The sequence below is a fragment of the Tachypleus tridentatus genome, chromosome 10, assembly GCF_004210375.1.
Source record: "Tachypleus tridentatus isolate NWPU-2018 chromosome 10, ASM421037v1, whole genome shotgun sequence".
In the NCBI taxonomy this organism is placed as follows: Eukaryota; Metazoa; Arthropoda; class Merostomata; order Xiphosura; family Limulidae; genus Tachypleus; species Tachypleus tridentatus.
Window position 1 is genome coordinate 61042218 of NC_134834.1, and position 15815 is coordinate 61058032.

Genomic DNA, 15815 nt, shown 5'->3' on the forward strand with positions numbered 1-15815 from the left:
GTTTCAAAAGAAAAACAATACATTAAGTAGTGCATCCTAAAATAAGTGTGGTATTTTGAGTGCCATAAGAAAAATGATACATTAGCTAGTGTATCCTACAATAAGTCTTTTCAGAGTCATAAGAAAAATAATATATTAGCTAGTGTATCCTAAAATACGTTTCTAGTTTAAGTGTCATAAAAAGAATGGTATATTAGTTATTGTATCCTATAATAAGTGTGTTATTTTGAGTATCATAAGTAGAATGATATATTAGTTAGTGTATCTTACAATAAATGTGTTATTTTAGGTAACAAAAAAAAACGATATATTAGTTACTGTATCCTACAATAAGTGTGTTATTTTGGGTATCAAAAGAAAAACGACATATTAGTTACTGTATCCTAAAATAAGTGTGTTATTTTGGGTATTAAAAGAAGAACGATATATTAGTTACTGTATTCTAAAATAAGTGTGTTATTTTGAGTATCAAAAGAAGAACGATACATCAGTTACTGTATCCTACAATAAGCGTGTTATTTCGGGTGTCAGAAGAAACACGATATATTAGTTACTGTATCCTACAATAAGTGTGTTATTTCGAGTGTCAAAAAAGAACGATATATTACTTACTGTATCCTACAATAAGTGTGTTAGTTTGGGTATCAAAAGAAGAACGATATATCAATTATTATATCCTACAGGAAGTGTTATTTTGAGTATCAAAAGAAGAACGATACATCAGTTACTGTATCCTACAATAAGCGTGTTATTTCGGGTGTCAGAAGAAACACGATATATTAGTTACTGTATCCTACAATAAGTGTGTTATTTCGAGTGTCAAAAGAACGATATATTACTTACTGTATCCTACAATAAGTGTGTTAGTTTGGGTATCAAAAGAAGAACGATATATCAATTATTATATCCTACAGGAAGTGTTATTTTGAGTATCAAAAGAAGAACGATACATCAGTTACCGTATCATACAACAAGTGTATTATTTCGGGTGTCAAAAAAGAACGATATATTAGTTACTGTATGCTACCAATAAGTTTGTTATTTTGGGTATCAAAAGAAGAACGATACATCAGTTACTGTATCCTACAATAAGTGTGTTATTTCGGGTGTCAAAAGAAGAACGATATATTAGTTACTGTATCCTACCAATAAGTTTGTTATTTTGGGTATCAAAAGAAGAACGAGATATTAGTTAGTGTTTGCTTTAAGACGCATGTTAATACATGTGGATTCCAAAATAAAACTGATGCATTATCTAATGTATCCTGTAAGATATGTCTTAGTCAATATAAGTGTCATAAGAAAGACTGCCCATTAGTTAGTGCATTCTGCAAGAAATGTGTTGATCTTGGTGTTATAAGAAAAACGATGCATTTCGTTAACCGATCCTACACAGTTTGTTTGTTTTTTGAATTTCGCGCAAAGCTACTCGAGGGCTATCTGCGCTAGCCGTCCCTAATTTAGCAGTGTAAGACTAGAGGGAAGGCAGCTAGTCATCAGCACCCACCGCCAACTCTTGGGCTACTCTTTTACCAACGAATAGTGGGATTGACCGTTACATCATAACGCCCTCACGGCTTGGAGGGCGAGCATGTTTGGTACGACTGGGATTCGAACCCGCGATCCTCGGATTACGAGTCAAACGCCTTAACACGCTTGGCCATGCCAGGCCTCCTACACAGTTAAAGAAAGAATACAACACATTAGATTCGACAGTTATGAAATCCAGGAAATCTTTAATCTTACACGACGCTTCAGACCTAAACTCTTCTCATAGTCCTACAGAAGGGTGGTAATCCAAGCAGGTGTTATAGGAAGATCGATGCATTAGATAACGTATCCTTCAAGAAGTGTGTTAATTCATTTCTTACAGAATATGGGAAATGTAATAGTCAGCGCGTTCAACAACAAACGTTTTATGGTTTTCGTGAATGGGTGATTCATGAGTGTGTCGTGCGTGAAATCTATTGATGTATGTGATATAGTAATTTGAAAGTATCTCTCTCAATGAGTCGTATCACAGGTGAGTCTCAGTTTACATTTTCTTTAATAATATATTTGTCTAAATTACTAAGAAATAAGAAAAACCTACCATTTGCTCCCTCAGATCGTGTGATTTATTTATATTTTATTTATTTACTGGACACGAAACTGAAAATGAGCCAATCTACGTATGTTGTGAAACTGGATTAACCTATATCAGTGAATTTTCAGAAAAAAAGAAAAAATGAGATACTTCGGCTATAATGAAAGAAATGTCTTCGTTTAGTATGTAGTAATCTATGTATCATAAAAAATTAAAAATGCTCCAATTTATGTGCACTGCAACCTAGTAGCCGTGTCAGTGCATTTACTTTTATATATATATATATATGTAAATTTTCTAGTAAAATCGTAAATATGTCATCCTACATTATTTGTGAAGTTTATTCGACATAACGAAATAAACTGTGCCAACCCTCCGTATTGTCAGTGAGTAAAAATATGTTCAATTATTGTTAATACATAGAACATGTGTCAGTCCACTTCTAACTATTTTCTGCCATGTATCTCAGAAAAAAAAACGAATGTGTTAATCCACCGTGATATTAGCCTAAAAATGTGTCATTTCACGTCGAGGTGCTTTCTTTCATACGCCTAAGAAAGGGAGTTGAATGTGATATGAGACAAACTTTGCTAGTCTCTATCGAGATGTTCTCTCTAATGTGTCTCAAAAAAGAATAATGTGTTGGCTCATTGTGAGATCTGAAAATCAAAACGTGGCAGTTAACATGGAGTTGTATCTGATATGTTTGAACATTTACTGAATTTGTCTCAGATAAATAAGTGGGTCAACATGGAAATGGTTTTTGATTCGCCACCTAGTAAGTTGTTAGTTCATTGAACTATTAGAAGAAAGATGTGTCTGTCACTTAATACAGAATTTGTTTCTCATATATATTACCATATAAAAGTTTCCCACCGTTGCAATATCAAAACAAGTACGAGTCAGTTAATAGAGAGGTGTGTTCGCTGGAAAGTAACTTTGTTACATAACTGTAACATGACGAGCTGTATGTGTATTTTACAAATCAACTAACAGTCTATTTATGCTATTAATCTCTCACCTGTACTCGAGCTTCGGTAAGACTGATTTTCATTGCAAGGTCTTCTCGAGTAAAAACGTCTGGGTAATGCGTTTGGGCAAAAGCCTTTTCTAGCTCTTCAAGCTAACCGCACAAGAAAACACAATGATTTTACAAGGTATATTATATAAGCTTTGATAACAACTTAGAATTGTATTAGAACCATATTACTAATATTTTATTTTTGATTTTCATATTAAAGAGATTCAAATGATCATGTCTAAACTTTACTTTAACTTTTTTAACACAAACAATTAAGAGAAAAAACATTTATAACATGAAGAAATAAAATGAAGATGCTGCTTATGTGTCTCTTTTTTTTTTACAGCTTCGTGTCAAAACCTAAAGAATTGAAATCAATACATAGTTTAAATTTTAAGAAATTTACATGGAGAGGTGTATATATGTATATATAATAAGTCGAAACGTTATTGCTAAGAAGATAGAAAACAACATAATTTGAACACACCTGTTGCACTGTGAAAGTAGTCCTGTTTCGCCTCTGTTTTCTTCTCACGAAAGCATCATCGTGATATTCTGTTTGATAACCAAACCCTCCGTCTGTAAGAAACGATTTTAAGTAAGAAAAGTTTTCGGATGTCGTGAATCTCTGTTGTAAACAAACGAATCGCTGTAAATGAAAAGTAATTTAGAGAAATACACTATTGCTAAAAACACTATTTTTCGATAGAACGTGGCCTTGTGGTTAGTGAGCTCAGATTATGAATCTATATATTGTGGTTCGTGTCCCTTTGGAAACAAAAATGCCCACCAATCCTTAGGTTCTTGTGTGTGGTACACAAATCATTTCCGAATACCACTATCTGGTTGGACAAAAGTTGACGGGGGCTGCTGTTGAATAATTAATTATCTTGCCTCTAGTTTATTATTTCAAAATTATGAACGGCTTTGAGTAGCTTTTCGACGAAAATCTGTAACAAACTTGTAAAACATATGTAATATGAAACTGATCGAGTAAAATATTCCTATACTGTCGTATATGATTTTTACAACCAATCATATCCCAAGTATAGAAGACTTGAAACATCACGATAATTAGGATTTGAGTGAACCACACGCACACACAGCACGTATGGAGAATGTGTAACCACGAACAATGTCTACTGTTGTCACTTTCTTTAACTAACTACGCCTGATGTTTAGTTAAATCAAGGTTCATCATGATATGAGGCACTTCTGTTGTTGAGTGTAGTTGCTGTGACATATTCTGACACAGTAGACCTGAGATACATATGTAGTTATAATACATTACTGTTATTCTAGAATCTGCAGAAACCTAATATCGGAGCCACTTTTAAAATTACTTGTTACAACAGTTAAACGAATCTGTTAAGAGTGATACCGTACTTTAGAAGATATTCAACCACGATACATTGTTCTTGCAATGAAAATTTGTTGAGATTAAACACCATAACATACTTGATACAATATTCTTGTTGTGAGAATTTTCTGAACCAAATTAGTAGTACTGTACATAACCAAAACTCGGAACCCCAAAATACTTCTGTTGTAAGGATCTACTAAAATTAAGCAAACCGTAACGTATACAAGAAACATGCGTATATAGAGTACTTTTTTTTTTTGCGAGGAACTAATCTAAACCAAAGATGCCATATTTAATTTACTAATATAGCTGTAGATCATTACGATTATTACAGGGAAATGTTATAGTTTATATGTACATATAAGAAACCATTGCAATTCCTACGATGATCCATCATGGGCACGCTTCTGTTATTGTGCGCATAACCATTTAGCATCTTGGCACTTTACGTTTTTTTTTACTTGATATACATTTAAGTTAATTCAGTGGTATAAATATCTTTGTTGTTGTTACACTGAACATACCGATTAATTTCAGGTCGGAACTTGTAACAGAATGAACACTGTAACTGGCTCTTGTCGTACAATAAAAAACACAAATTAAGCCTAAGAGTCCCCGAAGCTAGTACACTGTAGAAAATTTAATAAACTAAGGCAATGTAATGTTTATATGTGCTTTGACTTAGGCACCCTTGTTCACACCTCTTTCTACAAACGTGTTGACTTTCATTTTGTTTGGTGAATATCGCCCTGAAGGAAACCATTCGTAGAAGAATTGCACAAATCCATATCTATTTATGCACACAGATAACCTGCGACGATATTGCATACGTGCTTTTTTTTACGTTTATTTATCCTTCTTTAAGCGCTAGACGGCGCTTTTTCGTAACGGCAAAGAAGATATGCAAACACAGAGAGTATTTAGTTTCACTGAACATATATTCTTGGGAAATGGGCAAACAGCCCAAGGCAATGCGAACACCACCACTAACAGCTTGTGCTAATAATTGCCTACTATACTCCAGTAAATAGGTTTTCATTTTATCATGGTAACGCTTTCTATATACGGAAGCTTCTCTTATAAGTTGTGAAAAAAATTGAATAAGCATACTCTGTCGAAGAGAAAGACATTTCATCTATAACATAATGAACTAATCTCCTTTTAAATCTGTATGATATGAGAAAACGAGATTTTGTGGACGAATGAATCTATACGATAGCAATAAAGTAGATTGACAGACAAATAGATAGGTAGATAGTGGGAGGGCTAGCCATATCTCACACTGAGTAAATTACTTAAACTTAAAAAAATTAAAGTGCATACATTAATTTAGTTATTCATCCACCATGAATACACTGAGGTAATTATCACAACACTACTTCATTTGTAAATGACATAACAATATATGTAATTGTAATTATTTTAATAGCATATTTTCTTGAAATTATCACAACAGCTTCTTTGACAGTGAGGGTCGTAATAGCATCTTTAGTTGATCGAATATACACTAAAAATATGAACGTGGAAATTTCTCCATAAAAATCGCCCAGAGATTCACACTTCTGGTAATTTCGGGCATTTCAGTCTTAACCAACTACCAGAGTTAATACGAGGAGTTTTTACAAGTTTGAAATTTACACATTTTAAAAAGATGCCAGCATGAGTTCTCACAAAGCTGCACAATACGCCATTTAATAAACAAACTTTCAACTCTGGATGTGTTTTGAAAGCGACAGTCAATCACGATATTGGTTAAGAGCAGCTGTGTAGGCGATAAATTCTGATCAATGGTTAATCTCTTTCTGATCAGCAGTGCTAAATTAAGAATGTCTTTGACTTAATCACGTGGTGTCTAAGCTATTCCTTTAGGTTATGCGTCGCATACGGTGTTCTTCAAGTTAAAAATACAAAATACCTTATAACCTTAGTGTACCGATTTTATCAACTAAAGAAATTGGCGGAATTAACAATTGGAAATTAAAATTATTTTTACTGTTTTATACGAAGTCTAAATGGGTACATAATTCACAATGGTATTCACAGAAAAAAATATATACTATTTTTATTAATGTCTTGTCCATAGAAAACCACAATCTGGTAAATAAACTAAACCTGATATTATTATTTCGAAATAAATAAACTAAAGAATCAAACTCGTTCAATGTTTGTAGTTCTGATTTAAAACAGCGATATAATATAATATTTAAAAAGTTTGTAGCCAAACTATTACAATCGAAAATTTTCATCGGTTAAGTACATATAATTTACATTTTATCAATTTTACACACACATGTATATAATTAGAATCAATCATACAACGTTTATTAAATTCTGATTACCGAACTAAGCTTTCATTAACTAGTTGATATTTTAAATACAGTTTCATAAGTTCTCATCAAATAATTTATATAAAAAACGTAACCGATGCACATATAAAGTATTCGGTTCACTTACAGGTGGCTGCTGGTGGGTACAGGGATATCGGCATATGCATGGGAGGCGGCCGTGACGGACCGACGGTGCCAGCAGAAATGGAGAGTGGACAATGATAACAGAACATGCCGAACAGAAGAGACGGGAAATAAAGCCTGTGAAAAATTTTCTGATTAGTTGAATAAACAATTGTGCACATAATCTGTTATTAAAGAACAAATTTAACTGTTGGAGATTTAAAGGAATCCTATTTCAAATTACTTACAAAACACAAGGAATACTAAAGATAAAATAACCTGTTTCCTCCACAATGAGGTATTTGTAAGGATTGGTATAAAAAGGTATTACAAAGTCATAACGTATCCCTTCTCCAACCCCAAAAGATTTTATTTAACACATGATCAGTTAGAAGGGGGAGCTTGCGTTCAAGATGGAAGAGCCGTTTAAATAACTGGAGATTTCACTACAGATAGGAGTATGGAAACTTCCATCACGTCGTGCTTTCAGTAACTGGGTATTACAGTAGAGATGGGAGACTGAAATATTTCAGCGCTTTTTGTATACAATAACTGGGTATTATAATAAAGATAGGAGACTACAATTTCAGCGATTTTTGTATAAAATAACTGGGTATTATAGTAAAGATAGGAGACTACAATTTCAGCGATTTTTGTATATAATAGCTGGGTATTATAGTAAACATAGGAGAATACAATTTCAGCGATTTTTGTATACAATAACTGGGTATTATAGTAAAGATAGGAGACTATAATTTCAGCGATTTTTGTATGCAATAGTTGGGTACTATTGTAAAGATAGTAGACTACAATTTTAGTGATTTTTATATACAATAGCTGGGTATTATAGTAAAGATAGGAGACTACAATTTCAGCGATTTTTGTATACAATAACTGGGTATTATAGTAAAGATAAGAGACTACAATTCCAGCAATTTTTGTATACAATAGCTGGGCATTATAGTAAAGATAGGAGACTACAATTTCAGCGATTTTTGTACACAATAACTGGGTATTTTGTGTAGAGATAGAATACTAAGATTTCAGCGATTTTTGTATGCAATAACTGGAGAACAGACAGAAGACCAGAAATATTCATAGATTTGTGGCTAGTAACTGTAAATTATAGTAGAGGTAGGAGACTATAAGTGTCAATCGCTTTGTTGCTTTGTACCTAATTGATGTGTAAGATATAGTTGTCACAAGTTGACCACAGCATCCAAGCTTTTTAGCTATTATGAAAGTCAGTGTAGCTTCTCTAATGAGATAAATATAAGGTTTTTGGGGACAACAAATACTGTATATCTCCAGCTACAAGAAAACTTTATTTGCAGGAGATCCGTGGCCTGACACCTAAAACGTGTCTTGTTTAAGGTAAATAGTTTTATATTTGAGAAAAATAAAATTATTTATATAGTTTCATCATCTCAATTGCGAAATATATCTATATACTATTGCAGAGGTGTATAAAACACGAAATTATATTTAAATTTATAGGCAATATGAAGTAATTGTGAAATATATGCATGTATAGCTTCGTATTTGTAAAGAAACACAGAGAAAGATAATGTAATTGGTTAGTAGGAAAAGTGAATTTCAACGTCTAAATTTTATGCTTGTCGAAAAGATTTTTATTATATACGGATTAAGTTGATCATTTCATTGTATTCGTTTTTTTACGTACACTATATTAGATAAAAAGACACAATAAAAACATAAAGCAGAATTTCCTGAAGCTTCAAGAAAACCAAATCAGTCAAAAACAAAGGTAAATAAACATAGTTTATGTTTTAGCGTATTGTTACTGTACAGTTCCCTCACGTTACGAGCTTAAAAATAAACACAATTTGCTTTCATGTATTTGGTTACCTTAAAATGGATATCTACAAGAAAGGTAAAGTAATATAGTTTGATTCAAATTAAGTTAAGTGACAAAGTTTATTTTAATGGAAGTAAAGCGATATAAGGTGTTTGAAACAAAGTAAATGACAGGTTTATTTTCCCAAAGAAATTGAAAGTTTATATCAAAGGAAGAAAAGCGACACGTCGTTTCAAACGAAATAACAAGATATGTTTTGTTCCAATGGAAGTACGAGACATATGTTTGTTCCAAGATAACTAAATAACTGTTAGTTAAAGTAAAAAGGTAGTTTGTTCCAAAGAAAGTAAAGAGACATACATAGATTGGTCCTAAAGAATTTAAGTATTATAATTTGTCTAAAGGAAGAAACTGGCATGCTTCTTTTATGATAAATATTTAAAATTGACTCCATTCCTGCACATAAGTTCATTCCGATTAAAATTTAACATAAACCCATACACACTCAAATAATTTTTGAGAGTCGCTTTGTCTAAATGCTAAATTCACTTCTGAACCAAAGGTAGTTATGAAATGTTGTAGAAAATTGATTATCCGTTCTTAATTTTACTTTTTTGTTGGTCTAATGACAGTGTGAGATTTACAGAGCTGGTCAAAGTTTTCCAATAATGTTATTTTTATTAATTGTGCAGTTTCTGTTGAATAAAAAATACAACAACAATGAATCAAAGTCTATAACACTTATATAATGCATCTGAGACCTAAAATACGTTATATTAAAGAAATCGCTTCAACAGAAGCTTTAGGTGTTGTCAAACATTCTGCGCGATAAATTTTGATATTAAAGTAAACGCTTTATTTTCAGCATTACAGTTAAAAGTAAAGTTAGAAGGCTATGAAACTTTCTTCTTAGCTGAAAACCGTACAGGGACAGTTAAAAAAGGTGCTATTAACATTACCAGTAGTCATATTGTAATGTTCAAACACATCTTTTACTATGGATGGAATTATAATACATTAATGCAAGTCTTTATTGTGGATAATAAAATTGTAACATATTCCTCAACCATTGTTGTAAATATCAGTAATTTTGTATTTTAATAAAATTGGAAAAAAAAATGCTTTTTACCATTTAATCCCACATGTTGCTAAAAGCCTGGTTCAAGATTAAATATTTTCATATATGACAGAAGCACATTTTATGTTTAGTTTTCTATTATCTTATCAAGAAACTTCAATTGCACTTTATTATTGACAAAAATTGGAAATTATCTTTATATAAACATTCATGAAGTATTTTACTGTGAAATTATGTAAGGCATTATTTAAATAATTGAACTCAGAAAACGTACATACGTGGATTTAAAAGTTACAAAATGTGTTCTCTTGGATTTTGTCCTGATTATTATTATTTTTGCAATAGCAGAGTGATGAAAGAATACGTGTAAAAATTCTAAATGTCTTAAGTATAGCAAAACATAAAATTATTACACCTGGCGATGATCTAATGCAAAAATGTGTGCATATAACACAACTATAATTTTGACTGTAATATTTCAACTATCATTGACCTAAGTTATTCATTTTATCCCGTGAAGGTAATTTTGTATTGCCAGCTTAGTTTATGAATTTAGTACCATTCTGTTTGTTTGTCTTGTTATAGTTATACGGTAAACTAACTGTGCTGTGTCCACTACGGGTATCGACACTCGATATTTAGAGATATAAAGCCTCGCTCATACCAATTACTATTGGCAGGCAACTAGGACAAATCCAAATCTTTTAAGTTGGCTGAATCTCGTATGCTATTATCAGGTTTATGGCCGAAAGTATCCTTATTACCAAATATGCTAAACTAATGATAATTCATTAAATTCTGTATATTAAAGGTTTTAGTTTTTCAGCTGTATTTGGTTCATTGCATTAAGTACGTGTAGTATGTTTAACATATATATATTGTTCTTTTTATTAATTTTTAAATTAATTTTAGTCTTGGACTATATTATTAGCTTAATTTTTATCGGGAGTTTTTTAAAATATATATATTAAGCATATAATGCATTATTCCAAAGCTCAACCTATTTACTGTAGCGTTTTAAATGAATATAATAAAACTAAAAGACTTTCCAGCACATTCTTAAATGCACTGTTAAAAAAAAAAGTTGTACCCTTTCAGATGCAGTTTCATCCATCTTACTACTTACTACAAGTGTTCAGTTTCTCCCCTTTAACTACCTGTTAAAGTATTCTAACTTCTCAATGTGCAGTTTTTGTCACACTTGTTTTCTGTCAAAAATATCTACACTGTCAGTGTGCAGTATCATCACATATATTGCCCATACAACTTTTCTACAGTTTCACTGTGCAATTTCTTAACACTTTCTACCCGAAAAGACACGACTGGAACTTCAGGCTTATGGGAGGAAAGGGTTTTGTAACATTAGTGACTATACTTTAGCCTTTAGTGATTTTACGAAGACTTCTGCTCTCATTATTTTTCTAGAAAACCAAATGTTAAATACCTTGCACAGACGGCTAACGTAAATGTCTGTGGGTGGTAGGACAGCATATTCGTGATACACTAAAGTTCTGCTAAGAAAGCCGTTCTGCTGGCGTAGCGCAGACTTTGCGTCATCTTTTTGCTAATTACGTGTTAGCGACATTATACATCATTCTGAACCTTTTCATAATGTTAGAAGTGTGTTCTAAGCTAGCATGTTTATTGAGTTTGTTTATATGTATGAGATCTGGGAAGACCACTGCTTCTATCTTTTTAAACTTGTTAATGAACAGTAATTAATTTCTATGCATTTCAAGACAGCGAAAATCACGACACCAAGTAAACATTTGTAACAAAAGAATTAAAGACACAAATGTTACCTGTAAACTCAAGAATAAGGATTTCTGAATATTCAATACTGCATAATTATATATATATATATATACACACATATATACTTGAAATAAAGAACAGAAAATACACCGAACTCAAGTTTCACATGAGATATATCAGTGCCGTAACTGACCAAGAGGGTCACTAAATGTTTTACTAGTAACCTGACATTGTTTACTTTCAGGTCAAAAATAGCAATAACGTTATAAGACTTACCATTTTATACACATCTACAATAACACTAACGTTATAAGACTTACCATTTTATACACATCTACAATAACAATAACGTTACAAGACTTACCATTTTATACACATCTACAATAACAATAACGTTACAAGACTTACCATTTTATACACATCTACAATAACACTAACGTTATAAGACTTACCATTTTATACACATCTACAACAACACTGAAACTGAATTAAAGTATACACGATACATAAAATTAATGTGAATATACCTACTTCTTTTCATTAAGTTTGAGACATGATTTTAATGTCCTGTATAAAAGCTTGACGAGTGTGAGAATACACATATATATTACGCTTTAATTAATGAAGGCTGCTTTTTGAGCTAAGATTTTTTTCTACTCGTCATTCTTCGTCTTAATAAACTGAAGTACAACTGCATTAAACATCTTTCACAAAATACGAGTAATCACTGAAATCAGAAAGCTAGAAGAAAGCTTGTTATAATTTTAAGCTAAAAGTTTAGCTCATAAAGGAGTATTAAGGAAATCTGAGTTAAGAACGTGTCCATGAAACTGTCGTGCGTACTAAAGTCGAAAGTAAATTAAATACTTACTTATACTCGTCTTACTAAATATTAATAGCTAAGCTAAGATCAATGCTGTTAGACCTTCCCGTTTTTAAACACAAGTTATTAGGGCCGTACCTGAGTGATCTGAAATTAAACTATAGAAGTATTTGAGCAAACGTTTATGTCTTACTAACAGAATTGTTCGAAAACGTGCACGCGGGCCATAAAATTCGTTTCGTACGTTTAAAGATTAGATTACATCGACTCGGCTCCGTTCGAGTTACCAAATGTTAAAGCAACACGTTTTATGCACGTGATTTAGTGGTGTACAGCGCTTATGAATACAACTGTGCAAGGTAGTTAAACGATTATCACCCCCCCTTAATAATGCAACAAATATATTGGGCCTAGCGGGCGGTCGATGACGGGGCCTAGCTTTCCCGCTACCAAACTTCCGATTCGGAAGTGGAAGCATACGATAGTGGTGGATTTTCTTCCTAAATACTACTTCAAAACGCATTGTGTACGGCACGCACTAGCTTGTTACAGCCAGTACGTTGTTATTTCCTCTTCCGTAATTCACAAGCAGAATTCATCATGTTAATAACCAGACTATTCAATAGATGTACATTGCAAACATGCAAGAGCTTCAAACGTAGCCCCGCCTGCCTCTCCGTTAAAGGAACACGCTTCCTGTATCCATATCGCATGGAGAACTGGTCCATCAGCAATGGAACACACGAGCTTCATAGAGAGTGTGGCTAATCAGGTCTGAAAGTAGCAAGCTATCCTAACTATCTATTAATTTGGATATCAGCAAGAATATGGCTACCTCTTATTTTCATCTATTTACGTCTTCGCTGTTTTTTTTATTCAAAGTTATATGATTTACTTATACAATGTGCAATTAGTTGGAAAAGCTGAAAGGACGCAGATCGTTCAGTTTGTTTTACATTAATGTTTTGATTTTTAAGTAATCAACTAAGAATGCTGTTTATTATAAATTTTAAAACAAAAATATCTGCATGGCGTTGCCTGTGGATTTAAACACTTATTGTTAGCTGCCTGCTTTTACATAATTACCTTTTAGATTATATATATAACTGTTTTATCTTACATTTCACACAGTTATCTGTTTGATTATGTCAAAAGCCATCTAGTACATGATGCATAATAGCTTGTTATTAGGTCATGCATACATACAAGCGTTATCTCTGATGTTTAACACAGCTGCTAAGTGCTAGGTTAAATATACACATTTACTTATTTATACTCTATACAATGGAGTTATCTACTAAACTATGCCTGACGTTATATTTATTACATTGTAGATAACAGTTAAGTGTTAGATTATATAGAAATGTTATTTGTTGTATTTTACCCAAAGATTACCTGTTAATTTATGTCAAACATTATTAGTTAAATAAACAACTGCTACATGTTAGAGTAAACACAATAGATAATTGTTAACATGCATGTGAATATTACATATCAGATATAAACAGTCGCTATCTGTTATATCATGCACACTCGCATCTGTTAATTGCTTACAATCATCATATATTGGATTATATGCATTTTTATGTTACATCATATAGAGGCCTTATCTGTTAGACTATAGAAAACCTCACTTGTTGGATTAAACATAACATTAGCATTAGATTATACATAATTGTTAACTTGTGTAGATTACATACAATCGTAATCTTTGTTAGTATAACATAACTGTCATTTGTTAGATTATAGACAGTCTTAATATTAAATGATACAGAATGTTACTTAATGTTAGAATACACTAAATCATTGACTTGTAAAAGTTACATATAATAGACATCTGTTAGATAGTACATTACGTGTACTGATTAGAACATAATCATTGCTCTTCTCTTTGATTAGACATAATCTGCACCTGATTTTAGATTATAATAAAGCGATGTATGTTATATACATCAACCACTCTAATAAACTAATAATCAGTACAGTATTTACATAACTGGTACAAATATTTTCACAGAATTATACATATATACATAATGCATCTCATAGCCACAAAATACAATGTTTATTGGACATTTCTTAAATTTATGGTTTTACCTAAGCGAATGAATGTAAAAAGATCCAGAGTACTTCGTAAAACCATAAGTTTAAATATCTCCACCAAAATATATCAAGACTTAAACGTGTTTTGAGCAGAACAATAACTAATACAAAAATTCAAAAAGCGCTTGTTTATCACATATTTGATTTTTATATGAAAAATCGCTAAGTATATAAAATATACATACATATTTGCTGAACGTTTAATCTGAGTACTCATGACTTGTGTACTTAAAAATAAAAGTTTTAAAAGTTAGCACTGGAGAGTTCTTAATCAGAACTTACCTTAAAATTATTGCGACAATCAAATTCCGTTTGTTTCACCTTCTGAAAGTGATTCCTTCAAGAGGCCTAGACAGCCCAGGTTACTTCTAGCCCGCCGTGATTCCCGAACTGCACTCAGCTGTTTGATTCTATCTCCATGGCCATGTTGATGTAACTCAGGAGGCGGACATTCCAGGAATTTGACGTCATTCAAACTTCTACAATGATTGGTTAGTATCTCAGAAGGCGGTATTCCATAGACAAATCAATTATTTCATTGCTCGGTAGATTTACAATACGGTTGTGAGTTTAAAGGTTTAGCTTGACCGAGTCACGGGAGTGTACGGAGCAAAGGATGAAGATAAAACTATCCTAAAATAAAATATTTAAATGTGTTTTCAAAAGGATTTTTAAAGTTTACCAAATGTCTGAAAAATGTGTATTATTATCTCAGTTTAATTTTGTTCTGCATTTTCCACTGTTAAAACAAAATGTTAAGAGAACATGGAAAATGTCACCTACTTTTTTCACTAGAGTGTAATTGATAAAAGAGCTTCGCCTGCTTAAAATGTTGTTTCAAATTCTATAATAAGAAGCTTAAAAACTAGACAAATGGTCACTTTTGATAAATCAACGTTCGTTAAGTCAGACTAAACTAACTACATTTTGGTTTTCAGTTAAGTCTAAGACGAAGGCCAAGTAAATAATTTCGTGGTTGTTTAACGTTAAATAAGACTTTCTTTTGTTGTATAATTGATTATTTCTGTCAGAAAAAAAGGTATTCTTTCGGATACAAAAACTACTTCCATTGCTCTGAGATATTTGTTTCTTTATGTAAACGTAAGCCTTTCTGACTTATTATCGAAAGTGAACTTATAGGAGAATGCTTTTAAATAGAAGCAAATCATCTTTGGAAATGATGGCGATAAAGAAGGTTGAAGTGTGAACGTAAGCCTTTCTGACCTATTATCAAAAGTGATCCTATAGGATATTTTTAAACAGAGGTGATTCTTACTGGTAACAGATGTTGGGTAAGTAGGTTAAAGTGTGCACATA

General features: G+C 32.1%; 1 protein-coding gene across 1 annotated transcript in view; it reads right to left on the reverse strand.

Moving 5' to 3' along the window:
* LOC143229395 (dorsal root ganglia homeobox protein-like) overlaps positions 1-14917 on the reverse strand; it is a 36858-nt gene extending 21941 nt beyond the window's left edge. Inside the window, 4 exon segments of the mRNA XM_076461671.1 lie at positions 3108-3209; positions 3595-3686; positions 6925-7058; positions 14781-14917. Of these exon segments, the coding sequence (XP_076317786.1) occupies positions 3108-3209; positions 3595-3686; positions 6925-7030 (300 nt within the window). The 5' untranslated portion in view covers positions 7031-7058; positions 14781-14917.
* Positions 14918-15815: the final 898 nt, after the last annotated feature.